Genomic DNA, 17,079 nt, shown 5'->3' with positions numbered 1-17,079 from the left:
AACTTAATTATTCACATTTTGTCCCGAAAAAGTAGTTATTGTACCTCGGGTTGATGGTCCCTCACGGTGCCAACTCTTGAACGAACATACGATGGCACCTCTTTCCGATTCAGATAAACTACAGAAATCTATTCGTCGGAATGAATCACACTTCGATTGCCAATGGTAGAGCAAGCATCTCGGCGATGCTAAATACAGCAGCTGCAGCGTGCATAACAGTGCGATAAAAGTCACATTTCAGTGATCCAATAGCTAAACATCACTCCCCAAACAGAAGCGGAAAATCGTGACAGTGCATGCAATTTAGTTTAAATCAAATTCTGCAAGTTTCGCTATCGAACGGTGCCCGGTGAATCGCTCGATGTGCACCAGCTGATCAAACATAACCTCCAAACTGGGTGGGGAATGCTGCAGCATTGAGAGCAGCATCAACGGCATCCCAACCGAAGGATAAGAGAAACAAGTGCGGTGCAGAATTATTTTTTTCAGTGCACAAAGAAGCGAAAGTTCCAATATACAAACATGTCACTCACGGTGCGGATCAACAAATTTCAACTGCCGAAGGCGAAAACGAACCTGCTCGGGCGGGTGGAGTTCAGGGGTAAGTGACTGCTCATTTATGATTATTTTTTACAATCGGTTTCGGGATTGGATTGGTTGGGGAAAACGTGCATAAATCACGTTTCGAATTGAAACTTTTAATTAACATATCATTAATCATTACATGTGTTCAACTTAAATTAATCCTTCGGGCTTTTGTTCGGAAATCACGTTATTGGCTGAATGACCGAACCACATTGTTTTATTTTTTTGTGATTCATACAGAGCTTGCATCAATTTTTGTTGAAGTATGATTCGAAGTTTTTTTTCGTTTATTTGGAAGGCTCATTTGCCGTGAGGCGTTACGGAGCCGAAATCAAGTTTAACAAAACATTTCTTGATTCTTATAAATAGTGTTAGTTTTGGGGAACCGAAAGACTCGCGGTTTGATCGAGATTAGGGAATACAATAATACAGTATGAAAGAAAATGATTCGAAGTTAATCAATAGAATTTATTGGGGAATTTGGGTCACTGCATTCATCAAATATTCGAAATTGAATAGAGAATATATTTATTTTAAATAATTACGCAAAACACAAACTTTCTTCCACTTTCTACAAAATTTCAACTTTCTGTGCATATGCACAAATCGACTTTTCAAACATAGCCATGGAGGACCGAAATCCGTCCACCCCATAAGATATCAATAAATGAAGGTGGTTTAAGGTTATTAATTTAGAAATAATTTATCTGTTCAGATACTTAACAGTAAGCATTTAGGGCATAGAAATGGAAATGAGTTTCTGCTGCCATTTTTAGCAGATAGAGAATAGTTGCGCCAACAAGTATTCATTCATTTATTTAGTTTATATCTAAACAGATAACACTGAATGAACAATTTGACGCCACAATACACGGTTCGAGGCCGCATCTCTCCATCCTCGAATGCGGCCCACACTCGCCAAGTCGTTCTGCACCTAGTCTGCCCACTTCGCTCGCTGCGGTCTACGCCGTTTCGTACCTGCCGGATCGGAAGCGAACACCATTTTTACAGTTTTTACAGGGTTGCTGTCCGGCATTCTTGTAACATGTCCTGCCCATCGTACCCTTCCGGCTTTAGCTACCTTCTGGATACAGGTCGGACTCGATTATCCGGGGTTCGATTATCCGGAATTTTAGACTCGATTATCCGGAGTATTTTTTTTCTTCAAATTTTTTTAATTCTAAATTTTTATTTTCAGTAGGACCTTCTTCTTCTTCTTGGCATTACATCCCCACACTGGGACAGAGCCGCCTCGCAGCTTAGTGTTCATTAAGCACTTCCACAGTTTTTAACTGCGAGGTTTCTTAGCCAGGTTACCATTTTTGCATTCGTATATCATGAGGCTAGCACGATGATACTTTTATGCTTTTATTTTATGCATTTTATTACTTTTCAGTAGGATAATATACACTATGATTTTTTTAACAATGTGGCGTATCTACGTTGTGGGAGGGGGTTGAAAAAGGCGTCGTTGTGTATATTGAAATTTGACTATAGGCTTGTATATCAACTTCATGAATTCAAATGATTATATTACTATTATATTCATACAAAATAGGATTATATGAAGAAATATGAACGTAGCTTGTATGGGAGGGACTGAAATAGGGTTGTTCTACATATTTATTTTATTTGGATGAATCAATTATTTTCTTTAGAACATGTCCACAAACTTCTCGCTTCAAGAACTTTTCCGTGGTCGGAGATGAGCCAGCCTCGGGCTAAAAGTCTCCCTAATAAAGAAAAAAAAAACATTTCCGTGGAAGCCTTGCCACCATAGAACGATGTTTTTGGATGCATAACATGGTTGCAGAATTCGCTCTCAATTTATAATTAACGAAGATGGACATAAAGCATAAGGCTTTTTCTTTATCATATCAAGACATGAAAACAAATTGCTCGTCACCTGATACAAATGCGAGAAAAGGGGCAGAGAAATATTTCCCCCACCGACGTTGTGATAAAACGCTTCGTTCTAGTACAATTGCCATTGAAGATCATGTGCAAAACAAGTCAAAATGCTCCATCAGCACCAATAATGACCTTTCAATTGGAGTTATCCTAAAGGAATTTATCTTGCAGAATATCACCCTTTAAGGAATAATCCATTAATTACGTAACGCAAAAATCGCGAATTTCCAGGAGAAAATCTTCAGCAACAAACGGAAACACGTTACCAAGAAGAGATTGCAAGGACCTGTAAATGGTTATTTGATGCGCGGATCATTGCCTAATATTTGATTTAAAACCCCTTTTTGTCTCCCTCGGACACAAAGTATACCGAAAGGCTATTTGTTTTCTCCAAAAACAAACATATTTTAGATGTCTCGGAGCTTCATAGCATTATATACCGATCATCATCTATGGTCGGCGAATTGGGGCCCATTTTTGGCACTTCTTCTTCTTCTTCTTATTGGCATTACATCCCCACACTGGGACAGAGCCGCCTCGCAGCTTAGTGTTCATTAAGCACTTCCACAGTTATTACTTGCGAGCAGGGTTTCAACTTTTCGTTTTAGTGAGACCAAAGCAAGCGTTGCCAAGGGAGAATCTTTTTTCGTTGTTTATGTTGAGGTTCATCTTTCACTCATCAATCTTTTCTCTAATTTGCCTTGGAAGATAATCGAAAATCTTGCCTATCAGATGAAAATCCTTTTTCTTTTCATCTTTTCATTTACCTCTCACTCACTCGTGAAAATTATCGCAGAACAATTACAAAATTGTATGGCCGCACCAGGATTCGAACCCAGAATAGTAACAATAATAGCCGTAGGGATGCGCTTACTCTAGCCACATCACCACGCTATCTGTATGAAAGCATTAAGTTATTTGTTCGACATAAGCTCCTACCATTTGAATTGATAATGCCACGAAAAATCTCGAATATGAAAGAAAAAGAGCAAACCAAAGTTTGGCGGCAATCGAAGTGATCGAAAAATGATTATCACTCACCAGGCTGTTTTTCTTTCCCGAAAAGCGATTTCTCCCCGAAAATTTTGGTGAGGGAGCATCCTGTGCTCCTGAAATTGAGTGAGCATTACGAACCCTGACTGCGAGGTTTCTAAGCCAGGTTACCATTTTTGCATTCGTATATCATGAGGCTAGCACGATGATACTTTTATGCCCAGGGAAGTCGAGACAATTTCCAATCCGAAAATTGCCTAGACCGGCAGCGGGAATCAAACCCAGCCACCCTCAACATGGTCTTGCTTTGTAGCCGCGCGTCTTACCGTACGGCTAAGGAGGGCCCCTATTGGCACTTATCCTTATCCAATTTGCTTGCGACTGGATGCATTTAACGGTAAATCTTATTAAGTTCCCCCTAACACACGTGACTTGACCGAAAAATTGCGACGCGATTCTAACGCTTGGCGAATGCGATTCTGTCGCCGTTGGAGTGGAAGAGTAACTGGAACATTGCCTACAGCGACCCAACGATAAAATCGCGGCGACTAGTTTTTGCCGTTGAGGTGATGAAATCATTCAGGTCTGGGGGAGCCTTTAGGTATATTGTTTCCTATTGAAAAATGGATAGATCGGACAATTGACTCAAAAGTTTCATAGTTTTTTGTTGAAAATTGACTAGATCAAACTTTGGGTTCAGAAATAATGATCAAAATACTATTTTTGTACAAAAGTGCGTAAATAGTCTAGTAGTGAAAAAAATCGATACTCCGGATAATCGAGTCCGACCTGTACTGGGTTCGCCGTAGAGCTGGACGAGCTCGTGGTTCATTCTTCGCCTCCATAAACCGTCTTCTTGCATACCGCCAAAGATGGTCCTAAGCACCCGTCTCTCGAATACTCCGAGTGCTTGCAAGTCCTCCTCGAGCATTGTCCATGTTTCATGTCCGTAGAGGACTACCGGTCTTAACAGTGTCTTGTACATGACACATTTGGTGCGGTGGCGAATCTTTTTCGACCACAGTTTCTTCTGTAGCCCGTAGTAGGCACGACTTCCACTGATGATGCGTCTTCGTATTTCACGACTATCATTGTTATCAGCCGTTAGCAAGGATCCAAGGTAGACGAATTCCTCGGCCACCTCGAAGGTATCCCCGTCTATCGTAACACTGCTTCCCAGGCGGGCCCTGTCGCGTTTCCGCCCACAAGCATGTACTTCGTCTTTGACGCATTCACCACCAGTCCAACTTTTGTTGTTTCACGTTTCAGGCGGGTGTACAGTTCTGCCACCTTTGCAAATGTTCGGCCGACAATGTCCATGCCATCTGCGAAACAAATAAATTGACTGAGTCTATTGGAAATCGTACCCCGGCTGTTACATCCGGTTCTCCACATGACACCTTCTAGCGCAATGTTTAACAACAGGCACGAAAGCCCATCACCTTGTCATAGTCCCAGGCGCGATTCGAACGAACTGGAGTGTTCGCCAGAAATTTGCACACAGTTTTGTACACCATCCACCGTTGTTTTGATCAGTCTGGTAAGCTTCCCAGGAAAGCTGTTCTCGTCCATAATTTTCCATATCTCTACGCGGTCTATACTGTCGTATGTCGCCTTGAAATCAATGAACAGATGGTGCGTTGGGACCTGGTATTCACGGCATTTTTCTGGTCCGTTGTCGAGCGGCTGTCAACGAAGCCGGCTTGATAACTTCCCACGAACTCGTTCACTAACGGTGACAGACGTCGGAAGATGATCTGGGATATCACTTTGTAGGCGGCATTACAGGATGGTGATCGCTGGAGTGCTCACACTCCAGCTTGTCGTCTTTCTTGTAAATGGGGCATATAACCCCTTTCTTCAGCTCCTCCAGTAGCCATTCAGTCTCCCACACGGGTAAAAATCCGTTGCCAAATCCATGACTAAAGAGTCATGATTTCATAAAACTTCTTGATATCATGACTACAATGCATGATATCATGACCTAAACTACGATAACCATGAATAATAATAGCATTTTTGTCTTAAAGTAAGGTAGTAACCTCCAGAGGCGTTATCAAAATGCTATTCCCATTTTCATAAATAAAATATCACGACTCGGAGTCACGTTTTCATGACTTTAAGTCATGAAATCATGACGCTGAGTCATGAAAAACGACGCTGAGTCTTGAAAACATGACTCAGAGTCATGAAAACATGACTCAGAGTCATGAAAACATGACTCAGAATCATGAAAATATGTCAAAAAACTCTGAAATCAGCGTAACGCAATTTTGTCAGTTGGGTGTCCGCGAAACAGCTGAAAAAAAAAAGTTTCTATCGAAAACTGTGAAATTTGTGTGCTGACAATCCAGGCAGTCAAATTGCGCAAAACAATTTCTCACCGCTGCCGTCGAATCCGAATCGGATAGCGGTTAAATTGGTTTTATTACTCGTTTGTTTGTATAACCAAATTGTGCTCATGTACATGAATGGATAGTGTGATTATTTTGTCTTCGGTCGAGTCGCGGGAGTGTCTGGTCCCGAGCCATGATTTTGTGTTAATTAAAGGGAGTAACATAGCAAGAAACGTTGGGAAGGATGGTTAAGGAACCTGCTTCACTGTACAGTTCCTGCCTGCTGGCATATGCGCGGAACCTGGATTATAAAATTTCCAGTCGATTCACCGATGCTGCCGACGGCAGTACTGGCAAGCGTCTTAGAACAGAAGTGCAACCACGATTCATTAAAACATACCCCCGAAATACATACCTTCCAAATAGTGATCCAAAAGGCCTCCCTCAAGCAGATCATGTTCAAGTGCGTTCAAACACTAATGACGGCCCGGGAGCCCGTCGTCACAGAGCTGCGTATCAAATTCTGTCGAACGTGTACTATCAGAAGAACGAGCACGTTCCGGCACTGAAGGAGGCACGCTTGGAGGACTTTCTCGGTTCTCAAGATGAGGTGTCACACGTTGAACGGATGGCGTTTACCTGCATGGACAATGACCTCCAGTTGGGGTCGTTCCTGTGCGGTTCGGTTGGCTGAAGGAGACACTGTAGAACCACACTAACTATGGTCCAGCTGTTGAGGGCGAGCTATTTGCGATCATTGCGACGTAATGTAACAAATGGATAATTGTAAGTATAGAAAAAATTGAATAAGGAAAGAATCATAAACTCCCCTGCTTCCCCTTAGCTGCTGACAGATTTTTCAGTCAGTTATACATGATTTGAACTGAGGTTGCCACAACAAATATTCTAATAAATATGTATGTCTTAGGCATCTTTGAGTGGAAAAAAAATGGAAAAAGGGGTTTTTATTTGGAGATTTAAAGATTTGAACTGAACTCAAGGAAACATGTATGACAGATATCAGATTCATGAATTATTTGCCTATTTTCATGACTTTAGTTAATGGTTCCATTATGGATGCGTCATGATATCATGACCTAGATGGCAACTTTTCGTCAAATAAATCGGAATCATAAATGACAGATGCCAGATTCATGAATTATGATTCTGTTTTCATAACTTTGGCTCATGGTTCCGGAGTGCATGTTTCATGAAATCATTACTCAGTTTGTCACTTTTCGTCATCAAATATCGAAAACGTAACGGCAAGATTGCGTTACAGCAAAAAGAGTCGTGATTTCATGACCTTTTTTCATGGTGTATTTTCATAAAATAAAAACACGTTTTTCTCGAAATCATGACTCATTTTGCCACTTTTTGGTTCCGGATTTTTTCCCGTGCAGATTCTGACTATCAGTCTGTGTAGGCAAGTGGCTAGTTTTTCCGGGCCCATCTTGATGAGCTCCGATACCAGCTGCTTTATTGCTCTTTAGCTGTTGGGTGGCATCCTTAACTTCCTTCAAGGCCGGGGCTGGTTGGCTTTCATCGTCCGCTGATCTGACGTAGTCATCTACTCCGCTGCCTTGACTTTCACTGCTTTTACTCTCAGCGCCATTCAAATGTTCCTCGTAGTGTTGCTTCCACCTTTCGATCACCACACGTTCGTCCGTTTAGATGCTCTCATCCTTATCCCTGCGCATTTCGGCTCGCGGCACGAAGCCTTTGCGGGATGCGTTGAGCTTCTGATAGAACCTGCGTGCTCCTTGAGAACGCCACAGCTGTTCCATCTCCTCCCATTCCGCTTCTTCCAGGCGACGTTTCTTCTCCTGAAAAAGGCGCGTCTGCTGTCTCCGTTTCCGTCTCCGACCGCCCGCGCTGCGTCCTTCTCCTCCAGGATCTGTCTGCACTCTTCGTCGAACCAATCGTTCCGTCGACTTCGCTGTATTGAACTTAATCCTAGAATTAAAAAAACAACACACAAAAACACATTAATAAAAAAAACGTTGTTCTCCGCTGCGTCGTTAATGGCTTCTTTAACTGTATTCCAGCAGTCCTCAAGAGGGGCCCCATCGAGCTCACCCTCTTCCGGCAACGCTGCCTCGAGATGCTGCGCGTATGCAGTGGCGACATCAGGTTGCTTCAGTCGCTCTAGGTCGTAACGCGGCGGTCGTCGGTATCGAACATTGTTGCCGACGGATAGTTTTGGGCGCAGTTTAACCATCACCAGATAGTGGTCAGAGTCGATGTTAGCGCCACGATATGTCCTGATGTCGATAATGTCAGAGAAGTGCCGTCACCAATCAGATCGTGATCAATTTGTGATTCTGTCTGCAGTGGTGATCTCCAGGTGCACCGATACGCCAAAAAGTAACTATGTTTTAATTGCTAATTGCGAATCAATACATAAAATAAGCGGAAATAAAACCGAAGGGATCGCTTCTCAAGGCGCGTATTAAACTATTTACAGTGGTAGTTTAGTCAATTAGAATTTTTATATTTAGTTTAAAAAAGCTGTACGGGTTTTGATTCTTTGATTCGGTGGACGGATTTCGATTCAGAAGTAGTTGATTTAATTCATCATTTTATCATGTTTTCGTATTTTTTCAACATGTAAATGTGAAACACTTCAAATGTAGAAGCCTTCATACTCCTGTGTCAATGACAAACGTTTCATTTGCATTCGATTCCTATTTTCTAGTAACTTTTTCATATATGTAGCTTCGTGTACAGATTTCGATGCCCCACGTTAGGTCGGATTTATTACGGGAGTTACGAAGAACTAGCTCTGTTGCATCTCTAATGATTCATTTAAGGACGATCCTCACAGATCCATAACTGAAAGCACTCACGTTTTCTGCGACGCAACAAAGCTGAAATAATAAAAATGACAGTTGTGCGTAGCTTGCATATTGAGTGTTGTGCACATGAACACGCTAGTACATTTAGTTTCTGAAGTCCGAAGTCGTTTTTACTAACAATAATAAATCCATACACAAATTTCCAAAACATCCTTTGCTTCTCATATTTCGTTCGCCTTCCAATATTTCGAAGCGAACAACACGTTTTGGTGTCTCGTACGTTTGGGTTACTGAACATTCGTCCTAATATCGAACATCTGGCAGTATCCGATCTTGAAGGGGTCTCAAGCGCCCACACGCGACGGCTATTTGAACATGAAAGAGGACTGTGGTGTTTGAGTAAGTTACCTTCAGCGTGTGTTTATTAGTTCAACGTGTCGATCGGGGAACAGTAAGCCATGACTCGGCTAAAATTTTCAGAGCTGCTGTCGTCTTATATCGCTCCCCGAGCAGGAGCGAAGACCTCGATAACAGAAATTGGTATGAACTAGCCTTGCATAATAGGTAAAATACCAAAAATAATACCAAAACTTATATGCAGAATACCTAAGGGATAACATGCTTAGGTATTTCAATACCCAACAAATAATAATTGGTTATGCATTTGGTATTGAAATTCAATTTAATAACTGAGTATGTTGTGGTTTAAGTATTGTGCATATTAATTTTGGTATTTTTCCTTTGGTATTTTATCTCTTATGCAAGGCTAGTTCTTAGCAGAGTGAGGTATCAATAACAGAATTAGGTATTATTGAGTTAATTTCTCCTGCTCGGGTCCAGCCCACGGTTTAGGTACAGACAACAAGGTTGGCTCGTAAGAAAAATTATACGTCAAGAGTGTCGCATATTTTATCGCCACATGTTAGAGATCAAAACTAAGCAAGCTGAGACGGTATAGTATCGTCTCGGTTCAGCTTGTGCAAAGATAGTATTGACGTTACGACACATGTTTACATTCAAACTGATTTTGTTTTTGGAAAAGATGTTTAATTTTGATACTAAGGCTTTGGTCCGATTCGCGAATTAAAATCAAATTAAACTTAAAAGTGACAGTTCGGAAATTATGAAATCCCCCGCTCATAAGAATAGCTGGTGCTACCCAGCAATACCAACAAAACATCTATCAAAAATGATTCAATATCTGTCAAAAATAATCTTGCTCTGCGAGCAGGGTTATTTGAAAATTTTCAAAATGTCACTTTTAAGTTTAATTTGATTTTAATTCGCGAATCGGACCAAAGCCTAAGTTTGATACACATAGTTAAGTTTGCCATTTTAATGTGTTTAATGATATTGCGAAAAAGATTCGCCTACTGGTGGGACTTGAACCCACACTATTCCAATAAATACACGAACTTATTACAAACAATCAATATGAAACTGCTGATATTTTGTGGTTCCAGTTTCGTAAGCTTTGAACGATCTTCGGTACCCAGAAATGTCATCAGTAGCTCGTACGTAATTTATTGACAGCCCCCATTAGAACAAGGATTAGAACTAATCCCATGGCAACTAGTCGTAGTTTATTTTTCCATCAACAAAATAAACTTCGATAATTAACGCCGGATCTACCTAGCTGACTCTTGTGAAAAATATCCATCGATATCTTTAATTTTTTGGCTATAATTTAATTCTGATTTATCTTTTTCAGCTACACAATGAGCAAACAAACGAAATAGTAAGGCTAGATTTTAGAAGGCCCACACATTTCACTACTTGAGTTGGTTTAATGACAAGTTTTTTATTTAAATGTCCCAAACATCCTAACGCTTCACAACTGAAATCATGGCAGTAATTCGCATTAAATTTCAACTGGGCCTGTCTGATTCATACTGACAAGCTGCCAGCATTACACTGCTTTTGATTATCACTTCCAATCCAATCTAAATTACATTCAAATCATCGCCTTTATGAATGGCTTTACTTTCAAACTTCTACCAGCAGAGGCTCCAGAGCCCGTGTTCGTGTGCTATTGCGGAAAATACGAATTGTCTTCGCACCGTGAAGGATCTTTGGATGCGCTTGGTTCGGAGATTTACCAGATGTTATTTTCACATATTCTCCGCAAAAGTTTCCCTATGTATTCTTTGAAAACTTTTCTGGAATAATTTTCTAAAGCTGCATTAATCTGTTCTTTAGGTACTATTCCAGGTATTTCGATAAAATTTTGTTTGCCGATTCTACGTAAAGGCATAAAAAAACGTAAAAGTGTGGAAGAATTTGCTGAAACCGTAAACCCAAGAATTATCTCTCTGTATGGGATCACCTTTTCTAGATATTTTCAGCCCTTTGCCGAAATCTGCCCAAAAATCCTTGCATACATTCTCTGTCAACTTATACTTAACATTATTGTGTCGCCAGCACTAAATTGTATTCCGACTTCCGACGTTTTACTTCCGAACATACTTCCGACATCATGAACGTCAGAACAAAATTTTAATTTGCTACCAATACATTGTCGGAAGAGCGTTCGGAAGTGTGGAAATCGACTTCCGAACTTCAATTTGGTGCCAGCGACGTTGTCAGCGACAAAACAAGCTCGATTTTGTGACAGATAACACCATGCAGTGCTGCATATTCATATTATTTTTCCGTGTGAATCTCGTCGGAAGTGGGCCGTGCTGCCAGTTTATCAGCGTCATACAAGTGTCATGGTCTAAATGCACAATATCGCATGGCCAGTTTCACCCTAACAAGAAACTATTGTGTTTTCTAAGTTACTTATGAGATTCTGAGAAGTTTGAGGTGTCGGAAAACCAATATATTCCGTGATTCTATGTTGGCCTTTTATACCGGATATTCCGGGTTTCCGGAACCTGTTCGGTGGTCATCCGGAGGCCAATTTATGTCTATTTGGCTATTGCTGTCAATTATTCACATTGATTATTTATTACTTATACTAAAACACCTGTTATGACGTTAAAAATTTCAAAATATTGAACATTTGCTCAAAAAATGACTTATGTCACACTTCAAAAATCCCACCACTAAAAGAGGGAGGGTCATGCTGAGCATTTTACCCATCTAGTTTCTGGAACTACTATTCCCCTTGATCACAGTTAAAACCACTTGCATTCTAGTGGAAAATTAACCGAGAACGAGCTGTTTTAAGTTGTCAAGATTCGTGCCGGCAGTTTGAGGGTTAACAACTCTCTATCTGCGTATACACCGGACAGATGAGGATATATAAATGAGTATCCAACTAGATAAAAAAACAAAATCTATGCATTTATTTTCTGGTTTTGAGTTAGCTCAATACCATAAAACCATGCTGATAAGACAACATGAAGTATGCTTCAGCATAATAACATAATTCTTAAGTAAAATAAGGTTTTTAACAGAATTTGTATTCAAACACAAAAAAATCCCACAATTTCTATATTTTTATATACCTACTGATATAAAACTAAACTGATATAAAATTCATCAGATTAGGGGGCCTATACTTCACGATGAATGGGGTAATACTTTATCGCCAATGGTATATAAACGGGAATTCGGCAATAGCTCTATTGGTCGTAAAGAAGTTATGTGACTTTGAAAAAATGAAATCAGAATTGCGTACATAATGTAAAACCAATTACAAAAAAAATACAAAATTACAAATAAAATTAAATTACAAAAATTACAAAAAACCAATTCAATAAAAATTCCGCGGAAAATAAATAAAATTTCGTTTCGTTTCGAAAAATTTCGAATTAAATGGACTTTGATTTCGTATCGTTTCGATGTCTCGGAAGTAAATCTATATTTCGTTTCGTTCCGTTTCGAATCATCATAGACATTTCAAATATCGTTTCGTTTCGTTTCGTTGGAAAAAAGTGTGTTATCGCATACCCTTACAAAAGGGAATATATAATTGATTTGACAACATCAAAGTAATCTTGATATGAACAACAACGAAGAGCTACCAAAATATCAATCAAAGCAATCGTGGTACTTCGCCAGCAGTCAAAGACATATGGCCAACCATCACGGACTGAAGTGACAGTTTTCAAGCAGACTTTCGATTGCCTAGCAGCGTGATAATCTCCACAATTCCCATCAGCATCCGAGGAGGATTCTCATATGAATCCGAGAGGAATTTCCATCAGAATCCGAGAAAAATTCTCATTTTAAGCTCTCAGAATCATGATGATCGGAATCCCTCTTATGAATTGCATCGAAAACGCTCGAAGAGTTGCTTCGGAATCCCTCAACGATTTGCTCCAACACCCCTGGAGGATTCCCTTCGGAATCGCTGGAGGATTCTTTACGGAATCCCTGGAGGACTAATTCGGAATCCCTCGACGATTTGCTTCGGGATTCCTCGATAGGTTACTACGGAATCCTTCGACGATTTGCCTACAAAATCTCTGGAACATCCACGTTGAAATTTCTGGAGTATTTCTGACGAATTTTCTGGAACATTCCCATAAGAATTCCTGAATTGGATTCTATTCGGAGTCTCTAGAAAATTCTCAGTGGAACCCCTGAAACATTTCCGTCAGATTTTCTGGAAAAATCCCGTCGGAATCTCTGAAATATTTCTGTTGGGATTCCTGAAACAATCCCATCAGAGTCCTAGGATGATTTCCGTCGACATCCCTCGAGGATTTGGAATCCCTGGAACATTATAGTCAGAATCCCTAGTGGATTGCCTTCAGAATCCCTAGAGGTTCCTTTCGGTATGCTTGGAGGATTCCCGGCAAAATCTCTGGAGATTCCCGTTGGAATCCCTGGAACATTCCCGTCGGAATCATTAAAGGATTCTCATCGGAATCCTTGGAGGATTTCCGTCGGAATCCCTAGAGAAATGTTGAGTATTTTTCATTTGAGAAAGATAAAATATTTATGAAACATGCAAAAATATCCACTGCCTCACCGAGTCGTTGTAGCAATCATCGGCTGGTAAACAATTACATTTCGATACTGTGATTCAAATATGACGACCACTACTTTTTAAGATTTTTAGACACCCCCTCCCCTCTGTTTCGCTTTTTTGTATACCGAGTGTACACACTGTCACAAAATCTTAACCCCCTCCCCCCTCAAACTGTGGACGTAATTTTTGAATGAATCCAAAGCAAAGCTTGAGAAAAGAGAATATATTTATCACATTACCACTAACATAACTTAATGAGGTTAATGTTCGATAATGTTTTGGAAGAAGCTCAAAATAGAGAAAATAGATGAAGGGGCTATATCCCCCCCGGGCAACGGGGCTAGCTACGCCAATGCCGTTGCACCATTCTTTCATTCTGATAGCGGGTGATGTTTCACTGAACCGAGCGGTCAGGGCATCCACTTTCATGACTTCTCCTGTGCAAAACCCTAACTGTATCAACCCTCATTCAGAGTTGTTCCACACTTTCGTAATCCGTACATTTATTTTTCACCATTGTCATCAAATAAATAAAATTCATTCAGTGATTATAACTAATAGATGGATGTTTGAATTTGAAAATAAATATCATTTCAATCTGTCAAAATGGTACACGTCAAAGCCGACGTATTTATACTGCTGGCGCTTGCTTAGATTTGGCATGACCTATTTTGACAAATCGAAATGACGTTTGGAAAATTCGAGCATCCATCTATAAAACCGTCTAAGACGAGTTTAGTACTCTCCATTTAATTTCACCAATTAATTTGATATCTTTGCAGATACGTATTTCAACCACAACTGTGTGGTCGTCTTCAATGTCTCGTACTTGACTCGACTTGAAGAAAACAATCGCAACTTACACTATTTATACAATAGTATTATACTGCCGCTAATTGTTAAAAATGGTGAAAAATGAAAGAGTAGCTGTTTTTGCCAAAAGTGTGAAACAACTCTGCCCTCGTTCGCACAGATCCTTCACAAAACATTGAGTCGGTCCAATGTGCTTGCTTCTCTTGCTGGCTCACTCGGACGCCACGGAAGTACTGTACTCCATGTACTCCTACTTATTTTCGTAGACAATGGTTGCCTATTGTCGGGTTTTCCTTTCATTGCAATCTAAACTCAAAACAAAACAACTTCTTTCAGATAAATATTTTTTTTATTTATTTCAGACTGGCAGACCCGACAAACTTCGTTTCGACTCTCCAGAAGGGGAGGGGTTCGAATCGAAACATATCTTCCCTTCCAAAACCTTCATATGCAAGATTTGATTCCATTTGCTTGATTAATTCTCGAGTTATGAAGAAATTGGTGTTTCATTTGTATGGGGAGCGGGCCATTTGGCATAAAGTCATTTGGCATAACGCCATTTGGCATAAGGTCATTTGGCATAAAGGTCATTTGGCATAACGGACATTTGGCATAATTGTAACCAACGTCAAAAGTGAGGGTCTTTTGGCATAACGGACATTTGGCATAATTTTTCTTTGCGTTCGCTAAATGGTGACTAAGTGGTGCGGGAAACACCCCGGAATAGTAAATATAACACCCGTCGATAACAATATTAAAAAGACATTGTCCTCTCGTGGAAAAAATGCATTTGCAATGCAATGCAAAAGTAGGCGCATGCCCGGATTAGAGCAGTGGTGGATATAATCTCCTCTTTAAAAGAAGGCGCGTTGCCGGATTATGGCAATGAAGGATGTGATCCCTTATTTAAAAGTAGGTGCTTGCCCGGATTTTGGCAATGGAGGATATGATCTCTTCTTTAAAACTAGGCGCTTGCCCGGATTAAGGTCATGGTGGATGCGATCCCTTCTTTAAAGGTAGGCGCTTGCATTGATTATGGCTATGGAGGATGTGATCCCTTTTTTAAAAGTAGGCGCTTGCCCGGATTATGACAATGTTGGATGTGATTCCTTCTTTAAAAGAAGGCGTTTGCCCGGATTGAGGCAATTGTGGAAGTGATCCCTTCTTTAAAAGTAGGCGCATGCCCGGATTAAGGCCATGGTGGATGTGATCCCTTCTTTAAAAGTAGGCGCTTGCATGGGCTATGGCTATGGAGGATGTGATCCCTTTTTTAAAAGTAGACGCTTGCCCGGATTATGACAATGTTGGATGTGATTCCTTCTTTAAAAGAAGGCGTTTGCCCATATTGAGGCAATGATGGATGTGATCCCTTCTTTAAAAGTAGGCGCATGCTCGGATTAAGGTCATGGTAGATGCGATCCCTTCTTTAAAGGTAGGCGCTTGCATGGATTATGGCTATGGAGGATGTGATCCCTTATTTAAAAGTAGGCACTTTCCCGGATTATGACAATGGTGGATGTGATTCCATCTTTAAAAGAAAGCGCTTGCCCGGATTGAGGCAATGGTGGATGTGATCCCTTCTTTAAAAGTAGGCCCTGCCCGGATTATGGCAATGGTAGATGTGACTCCTTCTTTATAAGTAGGCGCTTGTCGGGAATAAATCAATGGTAGATGTGATCTCTTCCACGAAAAGCACAATTCAGATTGATTTGGTTGCAATAACTCATATGTGACTTGATTGGTTTTAGTAACTCGTCTACGACAAGTGTGTTGCTTGAGTTTTTAAAGTTAGGCGCTTACCCGGATTAAGGCAATGGTGGATTTGATCCGGTCTTACGGCGCATGCTCGGATTGAAGCAATGGTGGGTGTAATCCCAACTTTTAAAGTAGGCATGTGGCCGGAATAAGTCATTGATGGATGTGATCCCTCTCTCGGAAGTAATTCTGCCGTTTTGTTATTTCGTTCTTCCGGAAAATGTCTACCATCAATCTAAATTTATCAGAAAACAGCCTCGACCTACTTTATCTACGCTAAACATTACATGAAATATCCCTTTTGCTTTCACAGCTCGAAATTATGCCAAATGTCCGTTATGCCAAATGACCCACTTTTCTTACAGTTCAAAATTATGCCAAATGACCATTATGCCAAATGGCCTTCATGCCAAATGACCTTATGCCAAATGACTTTATCAATCCACTTCCACTATTACAAGTTCTATCTTTCACGAAATCAATAAATGATCTTAATTTGCTTTCATGGATTGAGTTTTCCAGGCTAAAGAACACCAATCCAGCATCAAAATCTAAAAATGCTTTTAGAACAATCTTTCACTACCACTTCCGCTATTACAAGTTCTATCTCTTCTCAAAATCAATAAATGATCTTGATCTTCTTTCATGGGTTGAGTTTTCGAGGCTCAAGATCATCAATCCAGTATCAAAATCAGAGAATGCTTTCAATTAATTCTCCACTTCGAGTATTGCAAGTTCAATTAGTCTTCGACCCACTTTCCCTATTACAAGTTCTATCTCTTCATGGAATCAATAAATGATCTTGATTTGCTTTCATGGGTTTTCCAGGCTAAAGAACACCAATCCAGCATCAAATTCAGAAAATATTTTCCAAACAAACCTTCACTTCGAGTATTACAAGTTCTGTCAGACTGCAATCCTCTTCCACCTATGTCTGCGTCTCATCCAAGCTCCTCCAAGAGCG

General features: G+C 40.4%; 1 protein-coding gene across 6 annotated transcripts in view; it reads left to right on the top strand.

The window, feature by feature from the left end:
- Positions 1 to 17,079, top strand: part of LOC134207708 (otoferlin-like) — a 385,951-nt gene that overhangs the window by 210,221 nt on the left and 158,651 nt on the right. For 2 of the 6 annotated variants that reach the window (XM_062683524.1, XM_062683527.1), the window contains exon 2: positions 114 to 601. In XM_062683524.1, coding sequence (XP_062539508.1) covers positions 523 to 601 — 79 coding nt within the window. In that variant the 5' untranslated portion in view covers positions 114 to 522. Of the gene's footprint in view, positions 1 to 32; positions 602 to 17,079 lie in introns of all 6 variants that reach the window. The other 4 variants (XM_062683523.1, XM_062683522.1, XM_062683528.1 and 1 more) reach the window with 3 other exon arrangements.

The sequence above is a fragment of the Armigeres subalbatus genome, chromosome 1, assembly GCF_024139115.2.
Source record: "Armigeres subalbatus isolate Guangzhou_Male chromosome 1, GZ_Asu_2, whole genome shotgun sequence".
Classification (NCBI taxonomy): domain Eukaryota; kingdom Metazoa; phylum Arthropoda; class Insecta; order Diptera; family Culicidae; genus Armigeres; species Armigeres subalbatus.
The sequence above is the reverse complement of the archived record's forward strand: the minus strand, read 5'-3'. Positions and strand labels throughout refer to the sequence as shown.